The 18841-nt window shown below is 47.4% G+C and overlaps 1 protein-coding gene across 1 annotated transcript in view; it reads left to right on the top strand.

Annotated features, from left to right (window-relative positions):
• The first annotated feature begins 4385 nt into the window (after positions 1-4385).
• TLCD3B (TLC domain containing 3B) overlaps positions 4386-18841 on the top strand; it is a 124714-nt gene continuing 110258 nt past the window's right edge. Inside the window, exons 1-2 of the mRNA XM_069652031.1 lie at positions 4386-5228; positions 16159-16242. Of these exons, the coding sequence (XP_069508132.1) occupies positions 5104-5228; positions 16159-16242 (209 nt within the window). The 5' untranslated portion in view covers positions 4386-5103. The remainder of the gene's footprint in view (positions 5229-16158; positions 16243-18841) is intronic.

Here is an 18841-nt window from a genome sequence, read left to right as displayed (position 1 = left end):
CTGATTTTATACTATTGTTGACCTGGCCTATCCCCTCATTGGGCTCTTATATTGATAGTTACTTACCTTGCTTGATTTTTCTAGCGGCTTATCCCGCGTGACCCCATTCCTTTTGGCTGCTCACAATCCTACCCTTTAGCAGATCAATAAAAAGGGCTTATATGCGTTATATACGTTATATAACAAGCCACAATGTTAGAGTGAGTAGAGGGTAGGCACACTCTTTGCCTGCAGTAAATTGTGTATTATGAGTGCCAAAGGCACAAGGCTCCCGCGTGGGCTTACCGTGGGCCTGAACAAACACACATCCAACAACACAGCAGAGTGTTTACCTAGGATTTACCTAAGCACAATTTGTCTCGTCTCCTCTCAACCTTTTGGGCCTCTCACCATGAGTTTACCATGTGTTTACGAACCGCAACTCAGCAACCGCAACTCAGCGCAGTGTCAAGCAGTTCTATTTCTTGACATGCTCGATCTGCAGCGCCTCTCCTCTCCACGAGTCCAAACGGTCACTGCTGTGGCCGTTATCAATGCTGTCAATGCCAGCGGGATACGAGATGTGGAATGCGGAATGCTAGCGGGATATGGTGGAACCATGGAACCGGCACACCAGCGCACTAGCTCGCAGAACCCAGCTTTGCTTCGTCGGCTTCGCTTCTTCGGCTCGCAGCCACCTGCACTGCTGCCGTACTATGTTAGAGGAAAGGACCTAAATGGATCGTCAAGCCGCACCAGTATTGCTCTCTGTTGCTCTCACCCACCGGAATTCTCTCACTGGCCGCTTCCGACAATCCTCCTGGGATATATCCTCTATATTACTACTATTTGTCACAAATCCACTGATGTTCATAACGTGTTACATTACAGAAGTTTCCACCCATGTTTTAAGTTTCCCTTACATTCAAGTTCTGAGCTTTAAGAGGATTATCTCAGAACATCTGACTTATGAGATAGAAAGTGATACCTTGACGAACAGATATACAACAGCGGGCTACCCTTTGGAGGTAGTTTCAGAATCACCCTCCAAGATTTCTGCAATCAATAGAAATTATTTGTTAAAATCTAGAATAAGAGAGACTACTATTCTGCTACTCTATAACTCCACCTATTCCAACCAGTGTCGCCAGAGGGTTATCAATACATTTTGGAAGTTATTACATTTTGACTCACAACTAAAAAGGCTGGTCCCAGAAGCACCTATGATGGCCTAAAAAAGGAGACACAAACTATGTGAAAAGTTGATTAAAACTAAGAAACCACTACTAAATACTAAGAGAACCTTACTTATATTGAATCCAGGCATATTTACATCTCTGGGCAGTAAGTGTAACAATATCATAAAAGGTAATTTGATACAACATCCATTTACTGGATATGAAATAAGATGGAAAGACTAGGCAACTTGTCATATTTCCAATGTGATTTATGCTAATAAATGTCCAGGTCGTTTTTTGTATGTAGGACAGACATCAAGGAAAGCACGTGTAAGGTGGATTGGGCATAAATCTAATATCAGCACATGTAACCAGAGATCCCCTGTAGCTTAAACCTTGTTGAATAGGGACACAATATTGCATAAATAAGATTCATGATAATATAGGTACTGCACGCCCCCCTGGAGGTGGTGATCTGTCCAAAAGATTAGCGCAGCATGAATTACATTGGATTGATATTTTGCATATATTATCTCCTAAAGGCATGCATAAAGATTTCAGTCTGAATCTTTGTTTCTAATTATCTTTCTCTGTGTCTTATGTCAGTACCTTACTGGTTTGATTAATATACGATTTAGATCTTTCCTCCTACAATCTTTCCTCCTATTACTGTCTTGTTGACAGAACTGGAGATGTGATTGTGATCAATCTTCTTTGGTAAATTCATATTGAGATAATAATTATATCTTTGTCATATGGCTTATTTTTACAATTATCATTCATTAGAGACAAGATTCCAGTGCACTTTTCTCTTCTCTTTTTTGCAGTGTGATGCACAACTTTTTGACTATGAAATGGAATAATGATTTGATATACACCCCTGTGACACTTTTATCAGAATTGTTTTTAACTTCACTTGAAAGTTAATAATTTGATTGGAATCCATATAATTTATTTGCTCAATTTCTAGCTTGAAATATTTTAGATTGTGAATGGGAATAGTTTCCAGTTTCCGTCTTGTTCCCTTTCACCATTCTAGGTTCCCCCTTCTTGCGATTTTATTTTATTGTTTCCTCCAATACAATATTTCCTTACTTGTTTTGCGCCTTTATACCCTTTACTTTTGATTCAGTACTTCCCGTTCTCATGTTGTTAACATGACTTCATTGCTCCGATTTTCACCAATTTTACATTTTATTTAATCCATGCATACAGGCGTTTTTCTTTTTGCCCGTTTGGTTCGAATACACCATTAAGCAAGTAGCTAATTGCTTGGTGGTACTTGATTTTATTTCCCATTTATAAGAAAAACTTCTCATTTCTTTTCATAAGAAAGACCTCATATTTCTTATGGATGTTCCTTAAGATTTTCTTAGAATCCATAACTCAATTGTCAAGAATGTTTGTTTACTGGCTTGATCCACCTGCAGGCAATCCCTATTTATTCTTCCTTCTTCTTTATATTTTTAGCTCTTGATACATTTTTGTGTTCTTTTATTTATTATATATGCCTTGTGGTGTTTCTTTTTCTTTACTAGATCTGGCCTCGGATGGCTTTTCCTTTGGATCAGGTATCACTTACATTACTTTAAATAATGTTGGAAATAACTTCTATATTTACCATGAGTGTTCCACAACTGCCCTTTAAAAAAAAATGATATTCAATATTTCCTGTGTCTTTAACTTATGACATTGTGATTCGGTAAATTGGAGTTTCGGAAACTGCAATAACTATCGCCTCATATTAATTGCAGAATCCGAATTGTTTCAAACGTATATTGAATATCATAGTCATTATTCTCTACAAGTGATATCCTGTAATGTGCGTTGGGGGCTTTTATGGGTGATAAGGCTCTTACTGTAGCCTCCTCTAATAATGACTATGCTATATTTTCATTTATGGAATGATAGTACAATATTGCTCTATTGACAGATGTAACCTATCCTCCTGATGAAGGGATTACGTTTCCCGAAACACGTTAAACCTGTGAGACATAAGAGAACCTCATTAAGGATTTTGGAGTCTCCAGAATTGTTCATGACCTTCTTTTGTTATTATTTTAACATGTAATTAATTACTCGAATTGTTGTTAAATTACCAATTGCTGATTGGCTCTAAATACCAGAACTAATATGTGCAGGGAACTGGGGCATCCAGATTATTGGATATCCGCCCCTGTTCGCTAGGGCTGAAGAAGTTGTCTGTCCTGATGAGGATCAGGGGACGCCTGAATGAGAGGAGCAAAACAGAGCAGTGCCCGGTGTATCGCCTTCAATTCTGGGCAGTTTGAGGACATTGTTTGTTTCTTTGGAGACCAAAGTCACTGTTGGGAAGGGTGGGCCCTTCAAGAGCGAGTACTGGGACGAGGAGGAGGGACATGGAGTTAATGTGGTGTGTGCAGTGTGCCTTTTGCAGTGTAGGGTTATCAGGGTACACTGTTACAGAATAATGACCATTGTGCATGCACAGTGTGTGCATTTGCATTGTTTGTACAGTTGTAAGTGCTCGCTGTTACAGTATAATGATACTAGGATATGCACAATGTGTGCCTGTGCGGTGGACATGTATGACGGTGCACTGTGTCAGGATAATGTGGTGTGAACCGAGAGTGTCTGTGCGGTGCATAGTTATTAATGTGCACTGTTACATAATCATGGCAATTGGGAGTTCACAATGTGTGCCCGTGCATTGTGCAGTCGTGAAAACACCATGTTCCAGGATAACGGGTGTGAGCAGTGTGTGCGTGAGTTGTTCTGATGTTACTATCATCACGCGACGTGTAGGTTCCGCGTCTGTGCAGTGTACTTATATTACTTGACAGAAGAATACTCTTATGTGTACAATGTGCGCCTAATCCTTCGAAGGGGGTGCGTGTTTGTGCATTGCACAGATGTGAGCGCACGACAGCCGAGCATGGCGGTCATGCAAGGATGACATGTGTGCTTGTGCGTGGAGCTGACATGGCCACACGGACACGCCGCTTCAGAAAGATGCAGCCTTCATTGTGCACATAATCATCAGTCGCCTCGCGCTGCCTTTTTGTCCTTTCTGTCAGCTCCTGCATCTGGCGATTGTCTTGTCTTATTGAACAGAAAGACAAAAGGGGGGATTACAAAATGCACGGCTTTGTGTGCCGGGGAGGGGGTAGGGGGCGCGGCGGGGCGTCAGGAGACGGCACGCGCAGGACCACACGCCCGGCATAACGGTGCTCACTGCAGTGCAGTGCCAGGGTCCCTTGCAGTGCCATCTCCTCTCCAAGCGCCGCCCAGCGCTCCCTCCCCTCGGTGGTCCTCCCCCTCCTCCGCCTCCCTCGAGCATCCCAGCGCTGGTAGCTCGCTCATCCCAGCGCATCTCTGCCCCGGCGCGGAGGCACCGCTCCATCGTCCGCCTCCGCACGCCCCGCATCTTCCTCCTCGTCACCCCTCACCCTTACCTCCTCCCGGCACCGGGCACCCTGCGGCTGTGACCCTGCTGGGGGGCAGGCGCGGCGGTGCGGGGGCGCGCTGAGCGCAGAACCCAAGGGCGCGCCCCCTACCGCCCCCCTCCTCACCGCAGCACCTGACAGAGGGGAGCCGGACCAACCGGGGGGGCATGTGTGGAAGGGCCTGAGCAGGCAGAGGTCAAGAGGGGGCGCGGTGTAGCCTTTGCCCGGCCCTGAGGCTCCCCACCTCTGTCCTCACCTCACCCCCTCTATTACCTCCCACCCATCCATTCTCTCCTCTCTTCATCCCGTCCGCCCTCCTCCCCATCCCGCCTTCTTCTCATCCTCTTCACCGCCTGCATCCTCCTCAGTCTCCATCCCCTCTCATCCTCTCTCTTCCTTCTGCCCCCCTCCCCACTTTCGCCTTCATCGGCCTCACATCACCCCCGTTACGCCCAACCCTCATACCCCAATCTCCCTCCCTCGCTTCTCCCCCCGCCCCGTACGAGTGGGCCCCCGCAGAGATGGTGCTGGTCCTGGCGGCGGGGGGAGTCTTCTTCCCGGGTCTCTTTCTACTCTCCAGGCGGGGACTTCGGGAACTGCCGGGTCTGCGATGGGACGAGCCAGATGCGGTCATCGTGTCAGCCAGGTACGACCCTCCCTCAGCATATAATCCAGGATTAAACCCCTTCCAAAAATTAGGACACTCTATTCACCTGTCAATGCCATCACCGTCCACCGCCCCTCACCAAACCCCCCTCCCCTTCTTGGGGGACAGCCGCACTGGCAATTCCGATAAGGAAGCAGCCCTTCTATACCTGCGGGATCCTGGCCTCACAATGCACCCCCCCCCCCCCCCGGCCTTACATGATCACCCCAGCAGTAACTCACCCTTCCTTCACACAAACACTGATCTCCACCAGCTCACCCCCATCGTTGCATAACCTCCACTCCCCGCATCAGCAACCCCCACCCCAACCCTATCAGCACCACCGACCGAGTACCCAACCCCCCCATCCCCCCACCCCCAGGCCAAACCCACCACCAGCACTTTCTCTATTTTTAGAGCCCATAGCATAAGTGCAGGCAGCTGCTGACATGGTATTTGTGGGGATGGGGGGGGGGGGGGTTAGGGGGGGGGTTCTTCCTCACCTGTAGTGCAATTTCAGATGAATGTGTATGGCCTGAAATGTCAGAGGGGCCCACCATTCGAACGGAAGGCAGCGACCCCTTTCTACCTGTGCCTTTCCCGAGTAGCACATTGATTGCACAGACGGATACCATGCCCATGTTTTAGACTGACTGGATGAGTTAATGGGATTGAAGAGCTCGCAACCACCACCCCCCCCCCCCATGCCCAATATTTAAGAAGGATGATTGTCAGACCAGTGGGCAGACAGACAACCCACATGCTTCAGCAGCATGTCCTTTTGGGGCTGGGCAACACAAAACACGTCAACCCCAGCTTGTTCTGAGGTGGGGGGGATACGCAGTGTTAAACTTGAACTAGTGACGGAAATACGGGTCGCTCGCGCCAACGCAGCCTGAGGGAAGCGGCTTCGGGCGCGCGGGGGGGGGGGGGGGGGTAATGCGTCTGCGTAGCCCCCGGGACACCAGCAGCCCCGTGATTCTGGAGCATGGAGCGAGTTTGGAGGGCATTGCGGGGCGGGGTGTGGGGGCGCACAGCACTTGCCGCTGAGCCGTACTATGCGGCACAGCCTGGCGTGCTTTGTGTGCAGCGTTAGGAGAGGGGAGGGGCGGCCGCGAGATTTTCGCCTAGACACCCGCCACTCCTCACTCCCTCACACGCTCCCGGGCCGTCGACGCGGCTCTGCCTCCGCGTATTCTTTTTTTGGGGGGAGGGCCCTGATAGGGGACACTGGGATTTGTCAAGAGGGGCCAGGTGCAGGCGTCCTCGCGCATGGGTTTGGCAATTGGTGTATCCATCCGTGGACAGGGGACGCTGAGGTAAAAGCTGACGTAGCGCCGTCGGCTATCCCGAGACAGAGCGACCCCCTCCCCCCACCTCTGAGGGCCGCCTGTGCCCCAGAAGGAGCTGAGGTGCGCGTGGAGAGGAGGGAAGGGATGAGGGAAGAGATGGCCATGGATTCTGTGGAATTCCAGGGTGGAAGAGAGGATAAAAAGCTAAAGAGGCCTAGCGAGAAATGCCGAGGGCTTCAGTGCTTGCCGGGGATTTAAATGGTGGTCAGGGGCTAAGAGGAGAGCAAAGGTCACGCAGTGGCGCAGGGACTTTTTTTGATGACTTTGAGGGATGATGAGTGAGTCTGGCCTTTGTGGAAGGAGTGCGTGTAGTGCCAATGCCCAGGGATGCTAAACATGTTTGATGGGTGCTGAATTGAAGGCTAAGAGAACAGTGGGCAGCATGCTTTGAGTTCTGAGGGGTGCTGATGAGTTTTGGGGAACACTGGAGTTTTGTCAGGTTTACCAAAGGTTTGAGGCGTATTGACCGTGCTTTGGCTGGCCCCAGTGGGTTCTGAGCCATGCAGAAGGGGCCCTGGGACGATGGATGCTTGTAACACATTACTTTGGCACCTGAGGGGTTTTGACAGTTCAATGAGGACTGAAGTGTTATGTGGGATGCTACAAGGCACTGAGTAGGGGCTGAAGGATTTGCTAAAATGCAAACAAGTTTAAGTGAGTGCTGAACTGTTCCATCGTTGTTGTAGAGTTCCAAGGGAAGCCGAGGAGAATTGCTTTCGAGGCCAGTAACCAGTTCTAAGGGAAGAGGAAAAGTTCTGAGAGGTGCCCAAGAATTCTGGGCAGTACTAACAGGGTTTTTGTAAAAGCAATCATTGATATACTGAGCAGTTCTCAGGAGCCATGAAATATTCAGAGGCATGCTTACGGGTTCTGATGGATCCTTAGGACTCTAAATGGCGTGGAAGGGTGTAGAGGGTGCTGAACGTTTTTGAGGAGTGCTAAACAGATTCAAGCAGTGATGATGGGGTTTGAGGGGCGCTGGAGCATTTTGATGGGTGCTGAAGGTTTAGAAATTTTGCAGGTGGGTTATGAGGGGTGCTGATGGGTTCTGTGGCACCCTGAAGGATCGCGGGGGTGCTATAAGGTTCTGAGTGATGCCGGGGGGTTGAAAATGGCCGTCAAACCTTCAATCGGCTCCTGAAAAACCCTGCTATGTGCTGAATGGTTCCATGGTAGGGCGAGCTAAAGAATTTCAAGGTTAAAGGGCTCTTAGGGGTGCTGAAGGGTTGTGAGGTGCAATGGGGGGTCCCAAACGGGTTTCAAGGGGTTCTAGGGAGTTTAGGAACATGCTGAAGGGCTTGAAGGAGTGCTGATAGACAGGTTAAAGGGTTCTGGGGTGTAAGTACCACGTGTGCCCATGTCAAACGTGACACCAGCTGCTCGTCCTGTCTTTTTAGGTAGAACCCTAGGCATGCTGGGACTTGTTCCAACTGCTGTTATATAAAAAGTAACGATTGGCCGATAGTTCACGTGTGAAAGGGGGCAATGGGGCCACCGGGGTCTGTAAAGTGAGCAGTTATGAGATCACAAAGCCTAGAGTGAGCAGAGATGAGGTCAAAGTTTCTATCTATATGCTGACCCTCTCCCCCCACCACCAGAGAGGTGAGGTAGAAGGCAGATGGCAAGAAAGATAGTCTTTGCAAGGTTTCTTTGATAGTTCCACCTCTACTCCTCACAGTCTTCTATGGCTGGGCCGACGGATCCCTGGTATAGAGTGGTGGAAACGCACTGGAACAGGGTCCATGTGGTCCTGCCATGGAATTTGAGGGAGCTTCTTGGAGAGGGAAGATGGCAACAGAACTGGAGTCCTGTGCCCTGGGAGCAGACCATTCGGCCTAAATAGTGCAGGCTCCCCCTACAGGTTAATAATCTAAAGTGGATCTCCATCACTCTGCATGCAGTAGATTCTGGTTGCACCCCAGAAGGAGGAAGACACCCAACGCTAGCTTTCCCTGCTCCCAGAATAGACACTGGGTGGAGAAGGAAGAAGCCTCACTGGATCTCTGTATGACTTGCACTGCACTCTGGGATTAGCTCTTGGAGAAGGGTGGGAACTGGATTCTTTGGCACCTTGAATAGACTTGGGTTACACTCAGTTAAAGAGGAGAAACACTGGAACAGGAATTATGCAGCCCTGACATCGAAGTCAGCTGGAATGACCCATTCTGTGCTTTCTTGCATTTAGTATGGGCATAACTCCCAGAGCAGGAGAAGATGGACTGCATTTCTTTTTGCACCATGTGCATAGAAACACAGCTCTTGGGAGAAGAACTGGGTTGGATTCATGCGTCCCTGAAGTAAAGTCTAGGTGCTGCCCCTGGAAGCAAAACCAGAACTGGATTTATGTACCTCCACACATGAGTTTACCTGTTAGACCTAGAGAGGAACCTGAACTGCGTTCATGGGCCTCCAAGAATTGACTTAAACAGCAGAAGAGGGGAAGAACCGGAACTGCATTCATCAGTCCATTGGAATGGAGTCTCATACAATGCCTTCAAGAGATGGCCCACAACTGAATGATGTGCTTTTTAGAGGGCAGCAATTGGAGAAAAAAACACAAACAGGATTTCTGTGAATCCAGAAATGGGCTCTCAGTGCATCTAATGAAAAACTGTAACAGGGTAACAGCGTCCCTGGAATGTTCCCTAGGTGATACGCCCAGGGGTGGACAGGAACAGGACTTCTCTCCCCTTTGCTAATCTACTCTGAACACAGCCTCTTTGAGAAGAGTTGCAAGGACATGCATGTGCCCCTGGAATGGACTTTGGGTGAAGTTATTGGAAGAGGCGAGTTCCTGTCCGGACTATTGGACCTCCTTATATGGCTATATGCGTTGAAGGCCAAGAGTACGTGGGACTGGAGGAATTGGATGTATGCGCCTCTTCACAGGCATTTTGGATGAGGCAGGGAACAATGCAACAGGAAGTCTGTGCTACCCTGGAATGGAGACCGACTATGGCTAATGGGGAAGAAACGTGAATGTATTTCTCTAGCTCCTGTAGTGAACCCCGGATGCCACCACGGGAGAAGGAGAAGCACCAGAATCGGATGGCTCTTACTCCCGGATGGGACTCCATGTCCCTGTAAGACTGGAAGGTTGGTCCAGGAGATTGGAGAAGGTTCAATTGCGGTCCTCGTTAAGCTACCCGATATCCCAAAATAGGTAGCACTTAATCTAAAGCAGGGTCCTGCAACCTTTGCCTCTCCAGAAGTTTTGGACTACAACTTCCACAACCCCTAGGCTACAAAGTTAATTGTGTGGGCCCATGGGAGTTCTAGTCCAAAGCGTCTGGGAGTCGACAGTTGGCACAACCCTGATATGAAGTCAAACAAGGGATATTCAAGGAAACCTAGTTCCTTTGGGGTTTCAGAGCCACATTATCAATCTGTACTCTGTATAGGATGGTTAGAGGTGCTTAGATTTCACCAGTGCACACAGATACAACCCCAATAGAACAGTGGGGTTGAAGCAGGTTATTGTGAACATATTATCTTCTATTCAAAGGAAAATTATTAACAATACACTTTAATAAAACCGTCCCCCTTATATAGCAGAATGACATCACCAATTTTACAATCTTGGGGAAGTACTCTGCAATAATCCCTGCCTCTAGGATTGGACAGTTACCCACTCTCTCCTCCCAACCCCGCCTCCAAGTCTGGATTGGTTTAGAGGTTTGGAGCACCATATGGCAATTCCCATTTGTAATCGCCCCTTTGTTCTCCTTTCAACTTTTTAGCAAAAACTAGTTATGGATCACAACTTCATAATTTTACTAGCAACTGCCATACCAAACATATTTTCTGTTTAGCTGATCATGGAAAATTAAATAAACCAACACCAAACCCGTACGATGTAGCATGGCCATGTGGCACATTTCTGCCATTTCCATAAAAATCACAACAGTTATGAAGATGGACGTTATTAAGCATATCCCTAATTTAATTTTCCACCCACTCACCAACTCTCACATTTGGAACATGTTCAGATCCGCCGGAAACCTAGTCTAAGTGGCCATTACAGTTCCCAGAGTCACACATAGAGGCATTTTATATCCCCAAAATCGCCTGGAAATGACATAAAAAATGGTACAAAAAATGTAATCATTCCACATTATGGTTGCTGAGCAAAATGCCTAAATGATAATAGCCCTTTTAAATTAATTGTGAATGTTCATGAGGGACAAATGGAAGTTTCTGCCTTCCGGTGATTTGCTTTCACTGGGTCAGCTAGTGACCACAGGTTTTTTATGAGTCTCTCTGAAGTGCGTAGTTTTCTCTGTGAAGTTGCAGTCCCCAGTCTTCACACCTTTTAGTCATGCTGCAGCCAAGGGTGAATTTCCTTGAAAGATTCCAGAGCCGGCAAGTCTGGAGAACATTGGGCTTTCAACACCTTCAGCAGCAAATTTGATTGCTGGGGTCATTAAATGGGAGGTGTGACATCCAGGCTGGAAGTGGGAGATTTCCTTTGGGAAATTTTGACCACAGCCAGAAACATGGCCTGCCATGAAGTGGCTCTTCAAATGTCACTGGAGTTTTGTAGGGGAAACATAATATACATTGCTTTTGTCAACCCACACACCATGTTTTGCTTTCCTGACATTTTTCTGTGAGCATTGATATTTTGTTTTCTTTTTGAATGCTGTTTTTATTTGCACACACATGTGCAATCAATTTTTGTTTAAAATGTTTAAAAATCCTGTTTTCCATGTGACATGATCTTTGATTCCTCCTTCTTTTGTAACTTAAAATGCTGGTTTTCCATTGGTAATGACAGGTAGGTTCCTTTCCACATGGCGCTTTAACTTCACTTGAAAAACAACAACAAAAGCCAGGCCGTTTTTTGTTTTAGTGTTTAAATCCCTGCCATTCATGTGAAAGGGACTTCTGTTTGGGGCCTTTAAATGCATCCCACAGTCCCTCGTCGAGTAAGGCCCGCTCGACACCACAATGACCAATGCTTGTTTTTAACGGGACTTCAGTGAAGGACACGCGTAGTGCTTATAAATCAAGTGACTGAAAACAGACCTGTTTAAGATCTTTTTATTACACCAGTGGCACATTTACAGTGCCAAATAAGTTATTGAATCTGAGAAGACTGCTTTGAAAAAACACTGGCACTTCGACCGCACGGTTTCTTGGTAAGGCTTGATAAAGCAAGATTACGGAGATCCCAGGAGTATGTGGTTTGGGCGGGGAAGGGCAGGAAGTGGCTGGGAATGGCCATATAGCCATTAGTCAAGAGGATAGCCCAGGGGCAACGTGCTCGCCTTGGAAGCAAGACAACATGGAGGTTTGATCCCCTGGACCGCGCTTACAAACCTCTGGGTCTTAAGCGCATTATAAATAACCTCTCATTTCATATCATGGGCACTCATTGGCAGTGTAAAAAGCCAAGCACCTACAAGCTTTGTGTCCATCCTCATATACCATTTCTCCCTGGCTGTACTCTAATGCAATAGTTTCCGCTTATAGGTGGCGCTTTAACTGAAAAGGCAGTTCGCTTTCCTGTGCGCACCTGAACATTTCCAATGGACAACCTAGGAATGGAATCCTAAACACTCATTTTCATCGGAGAACGCTACCAGCAAGTTCCTCAAGAGGGGCTCACATGGCATTATTTCACACGAGTTGCTTTTATGTATCTGTCTGTTGCATTGCACCATATTTGTTGGGTATATCTGTAGTACTGATTTTATTTTTATTTTGTGCACTTTGCCTGCGGGCACTGCTTTACTTTATCTCCTCGACCTTCTTCTGTCTCTGTGGTATATGGGTAGTCTGACAAAGAGAACCTCTGGAGCCAGTGCTGCATTCCGAGCATTCACGCTCTGTGTATCCGGCTGCATGCATGTTAGTCCATGCTCCCCGATAGAATGTGCCCTATACAAGGTGGGGCTGAGTTCCTGTGCCCTGCTTCCAGTATCTGCCGGCCAAGGATGACAGGCCAGGACCTGGACAGTTAATGACCATTCCTTGCGCCAGTGCGAGCACCTGAACTTCTGAGGCAGTAACTGCTGCATGGCAGTCATCATACCTGCCATGTGATATGAGCACCCAGATAAATAATGGCTGTACCTGGGCATATGATGGCAATAGCTGGCAAATGGTGAGCGCCTGGTAAATGCCTACATAAAAGCTAAAACGAATGGCTATGCCAGTGCTTGTTACTAACATGACGGTGCCCTGAAAGCCACGCGTTGCTTTCATCCTGCGCTTGCAGGCACTCGGCTGTTTATCTTCAGCTGGCGCCTCTCAAGGACTTAAGTTCCTTGGCGCAGGTGCTGCTTAATGCGCTCATCCTCTTTACTCCTTGAGTACTCGCCAGATTCGGGACTTAAGCTGGGTCACCTTTTTGCAGGCTTTCCCCTCCTCGAGTTCTTGTGCCTGCTTGTGGGACCTCGAAATTCCTTGTTGCTTCCTCAGAACGTTTTCCTAGTCCAGGAACATCTTAATCCCACACCAGACAGACTGTCTGTACAGTCCTACATGGCGCCAAGTGGACACTTTAAAGCGCTTATCCACAAGCGGCCGTTGTAATGTTGAAAGCCCTGATCAATTATTGATTAGTTCTAGCAATGGTCTGATAGGCGGATGGGTGCATCGTCAGCCAAACACAGATATGCAGTAGAGTGTCTTTTGATTGGTTGGCCTAGACCTAAGGGTCTAGGCCAACCAATCAAAAGAGACTGGTCTAGGCCAACCAATCATGAGACACTCCACTGTAAAGACGTGCCTCAGTTCCCTTGTCTTCACAACTGGGTGCACCTGGCTGACCTCCACCATTGGCACTGCATCAGACTGTCAATCCAACAGCCCAGATGAAGCAATCTACCCTCTCCCGCCCAAGTCCTGCTACGTCATTTCTCTATCAGGCTTTGAGCAGACTTTCTGTCCAATCAGTGTGGACTTCCTTACTGAGCCATCCCACGAGCCTCGTCGTAATACTCTGGCGCAGGAAGCGTTATTTGCTGGGGCTTTGACAAGTCCCGCGTGTGGCTAGGAGATACCGCCGCCCCCGCTGCCTGTCTCTGAAGCGCTCTAATCCCTCTGTTCTATAGTCAGGTTTGCTCAGCTGGGTGGGACTAGATCAGTCTCAGTTGAGGTGGGCCTCGGTCTGGCAGGCACCTAATGATAACGCCCAAAACCTACACGCCTGGCGATTCTGGCTCTTGCTGAAACTCTTATTTGGGATGACTCCAGTGTTGGGGAGACTGGGACCCTCTTATGCTGGTGCTGAGTGCCACTGGGAATTATCCGAGCACCCTAGCCCTTCCAACCCCCATTTCCTGGTGTGCAGTTTGCTCATTTCAAATAAAAGAGGGTAGTACGGCAAATTGGGTTCCTGAAGGCACTTTAAATACCTTTATTGGAATATATGCCTATTCTTGAGCCCCTGATTTGGAGGAGGGCTTTGTGCTTCCCATGCTCTGTACCTCTTCACGCCATAAGGTATGAGTTGGGTATTGTCTCATTGAAAGCAACAGCACACTGGAGATGCCTTGTGAAACACTTGTGTATAGGCGCATTATAAATGCCATATAATATCATGCCTTTCTCTTCTAAGGAAGATCTTGTGTCCCACTGAAGATCCCTTGTGTATAGACATGAAGATGATTCTGCAGGAGAAAGGTTGTGTGTTAGTGAAAGACATCTTCGAGCTGTGCCGTGACCTTCTCATCAAATCTGGTAGCTCACTGAAAGAACTAATTGAAAAGCCAACTTAAGCTAAACAGTCTCTGTTCAACCATGACTGGATGAATAGAGCTTGGAGAGTTTGCATATGTATGCATCATTAAGTCATTTGCATGGGGACCATAAAAAACTGGGTACCATAGCACCCTATTTAACAATCTATCGCGATAAGTCTATTCGAGTCTGTTCCTTGTGTCGTCCAAGCAGATCTTGGTCAGGTATGGTATGCTGACAGCCGAACAAGCTACATGTAGATTTTGCAATGAGAATGACCATTGCGAAACCCTTACACATCTTCTGGTCTCATGTGCTGCGATACAGGGCTTAAGATGGTACACCCTACTAAAAGGATCGGATTTGTTTGCCTTGGTTGAGGAGGAATTGGTTTGGAAATGTTGCTTGATGCTACATCAGCAGTAGTTGTGATAACTGGCTTCTTAAAAGCTCTGAAGCTCGAAATGCCAAGCGACATTGGATCTAGCTCAGCCATGGTTAACCCCTCCTCTTCTTACTGGTTATATCCCGTGAGTGTACCCCTTTGCACTAATTTCTTTTACTGTAGTGGCTGGGTGAGGGCTACTCTTTTTGGTCGACCTGCTCCTCTCGTTGTTAATATGTGGCGATTGTGAAGGATTTATTTGTTTTTAGAACATTTTATAGTGGTACCTTTCTGATGTATTTCTGTTGGTTATATTGAAATGATTTGTATTGTTGTCTTCTTTTAAATGTGAATGTTATTTAAATGTTAAAAGTTAAATCCTATTTTTAACTAAATCATTTTTAAAAATGCCTTTATTGGCAGGCCTGTTCTTTACAGATTTTGTGTGGGTCCACACACCTCGATGGCTGGTAGGGGAGGGGGCAGTCAAGCAAGAGTTATGGTCAGGATAGTCGTTTTATGGCTCTGTGATACCATGGAAATGTGTGATGGGAAGTCCAAGAAATATGGCACTGGGATTTGGCAGTGAATTCATCAATGCCTACATCAGAGCAGTCTGGCAATCGGTTTCTTTTCTTTAACACTTGAATCCCTCCCCACTCCCCGTGAGCTGTATGCTATACCCTATCTACACTCCGCGCCTCACAAGCTCTTTGCTGACCTTTACCCATGTGCCACCTTAAGCTTTGCCACCCAAGGAACGTGCCACCTAAGCTGTGTGCTATCAAGCTTTTGCCAAGCAAATATGTGCCAAACTGAACTGGGTGACCCTTGAGCTGTGAGCTGCCTCTGAACTGCATGGCCCCTGCGCTGTGTACTCCCCTAGCTGCGTGCCGCCCAAGCTGTGTACCACCCAATTAGTGTTCACACAAACTGTTTGCCACCAAACTTTGGATTGCTCTGCCTGACACCCTGGCTAGGTGCTATTCAAGGTGCATGCACTCAAGTTGTGTGCTAGCCTTAACCGCATGCCACCATAAAAGTCCCACTGAGCTCTTAGCTATCCCATGCTGTGTGCCAGCCTCAGCCATGTGCCCCAAAGCTATATTCCCACCAGCCACCCATGTGCCTTCTTGATCCTGGTGCAACCTTAAGCTATGTACTGCGCGTGCTGTATGCCACCTCTAGCTGTGTCACCACTCCCCCCAAGTCGTGTGTACCACCACAATCAGTGTGAGTTATGTGCCACCCAAGATGCGTGCCAGCCAGAGCTGTGTGTGGCCCCTCCTGCAGAAGGTGCCAGGAACAGTATTCAATAATTAATAGGCTCTCACTGCTGTGTCGAACGTCCTTGTCTACATAATCACACGCATTAATTTTTCAATGCACACAACCATATTTCCTGGCCACCTGCTGCTAAAGTCAGGTGAGCGTTGTTCCTCCCCCTGCCTGTCATCGAGCCGCCTGATCTCCTGACTCATCTCACCTGCTCTCTCCTTCACAGGTTGGTCTCCTCCGTGCAAGCCATCCTGGCCTCCACCGCCGGCTACGTGGTAGCCTCAACATGCAAGGACGTCATTGAGGATCGGTGAGTGTGCAACCACGCGGACACTCCACCCCAATTCACCCCTTGGCCTCTAAGCAAGGGACATCTGTCGTTCAGCGCCAATACCTATCACCCCCTGTCACTCTGTCGATGAATAACAAGCTGCTCCCTGCAATGCATGCATAGTAAATACGTGTGCCCATCACATCAAGTGTAAGATGTTTAAACAATATGTGCTTATGCAGTATTCATTAAAAAAACAAGTAAAGAGCTATTCAATGCTAACTGCTCTGAGTCCTCCATGTGCTGGGCACACACTACAAATCAGCCACTCTAGTTAATTACTGTTCTTATTAACCAGCTCAGATGCACTTGTGGCACATTATCCTGGACCATGAACACAAGGTCGGAGATGGTGGATCTAAGTTTGGCGTTGACCACTCAGGCCTTCTTTAGAAACCAAGCTCACCTGAAGCAGGGCCAACCAGAACCAGCTCCAGGGGAGTAAGGCTGAGTTAGCACCCGTGGAGGAGAGCCTCGATTCTAAAAGCTGGCCTGGGAGCAGGATCGCGTGGCAATCCAAGGTCGTTCCTGAGAACAGCCATATAAAGGGCAAATGCTCAGAGGCATGTACTTTTATAAAGCATCTTTTTTTACGCCGGATCTCACGATAATTTGTCCTATTTGTGAGTGCTCTAATCCTAGGTGTTTTTATTACCCAACTCAATGATACTCACTTAATCCATATCAGAAGGAGCTGAGATGGTCCTGCCAGGCTTCAACTCTGTTTCTACAGGTTGCACACAGATCTTTGAAATGAGCCGTTAACTTGCAGGGCTGCCTATATGTGTGTACGTACGTGCATGTGTGTGCGTGTGAGAGAAGTGAGAAACTGGCCATTCCATCACTTTAACTCGGTTCCTTTGTGCCCCAGTCCTTCGAGGTCTACAAAAGGTCCAAGGACGAGTATGTGCCTCCTTTTTGCATAGACTTGCATAATAGCCTGGCAGTTAAGCGGTTAAGGCTCCTACGCCTGCAGTGCCCACCTTCGGTAGGGCGCGCATTCTCACGGTAAATGATCCACATTCACCTATTGATAGCAATGGTCGAGCAGTCAAGCCACACACTCAGTAAGCAACAGGGCGGTAAGACATGTTAATAATTTGAATAAAGAAATGTCCACACAGAGGTATAGTTAACATACTTTATATTTCGTTGCGTGTAAGTAAATTGCTATGTACAAGTAGGAGGAAGGTGAAAGCTGTAAAGTGCCTAGTTGGACTACCTAACTGTAAGGACTGAGGCCAACAATAAGATAGTGGTTGGTTCTATAGTTACACCGGGGACTGTACAGTCATTCATCAAATTGGGGCAAATCGGACTTGCCTTCAGAACTGCTCCGGCGCCTTTGGAGGAACTGAAAACCATTTGGGGAACCTGCACACAGAGAGGTCCTTTGGACTCCTCCACAAGGACTGTCACCTTTTTGTGTCTCTTGTGGTCGGTGATGGTTGAGTGTTTCCAATTAGAGCTCTCAGATATTAGGTTGTTGAAGTACAGTTCTTAAGGTCCGGTAGAAATGGAGGACAGCTGTGAAGCTGGGATACGGCGCCGACCAGTCCAGTCCAATGGAGGTCTAGCGACAGTGGTGATAGGCTGCAGAGGAACTCCAGGGATGATACTTGTTCAAGAAGTTGCAGGCCTTTTAGGTGATCGTTGGGCTGTTGTCATTCAGTATCTTGAGCCGCTGGAGGTTTCGGTCAGGTGGGTTAAGTCAACAAGAGTGAACACCATCCTTGATCTCACTCCTCTATAAGTAAGTCCTGTTTCCATGATCACCAGGCAAAGCTGCACCATTAGGTGAGGCCTTGAAAGGTTTTAGATAACATCAAGACATCATCAAATCCAATCTTCGTTTCATCATCTTCCCTGTTCAGGGACTTGTCCCCAAGGATCTTCCAATAACTAAACCAGGCTCCCCACATTAATAGGGAAATGGGACTGGTAGGGTAGTAGCAATTCACAATGACAGGATTGCATGCATTCAAACATTTCAGTGGCCAACGTAGTCAGCTGGGGCTTCCCTAAAACCACTTTACATGCTTCTTTCTGGTCAAACTCCCCATTTGTGGATTTAGCTCTCCATTCCAGACACCTTTCAAAAACGGATCTCATCGACACGTGGCTGTTCTTGCCCTAAGAGAGCTCTTACCCCATATATGACCAACTGTATTTCCTTTCCACTTAGGAACAATGTCCAGCATCAAGACCCTGAAGTGCACACACTGTTCCCACGGGGACTAATTTACAAATCTCATGCCCAACGCATACAAAACCTTTTTTTTATTTTCTTCTTAATATATATGAACAGTTCATGGAAACAGACATATTTTCGAAACTCACAGCAAACATATGACTGTTTTACTCAGAAACAAGAGGAGAGACTGAAACTGGCAGTTGCCCGTAGATAGACCCCCAAGGCACAGCAGGACAATGCCTCCTAAAATTAGGAACAGGTTGCCACCAACCTTTGGAGCAATTAGAGCAAGTTATCCAAGGTTATGTGCATATTGTGGCGTTAACACCTGATTCGGCGTGCAGGATCGGATGTTATTAAGGCCATTAGCACCCCAGGTTACCA

This window comes from Ambystoma mexicanum, chromosome 3p (genome assembly GCF_040938575.1).
Source record: "Ambystoma mexicanum isolate Mex_15411 chromosome 3p, UKY_AmexF1_1, whole genome shotgun sequence".
NCBI classification, from domain to species: Eukaryota; Metazoa; Chordata; class Amphibia; order Caudata; family Ambystomatidae; genus Ambystoma; species Ambystoma mexicanum.
Note: the sequence above shows the minus strand (reverse complement) of the source record. Positions and strands in the feature narration are given on the sequence as shown.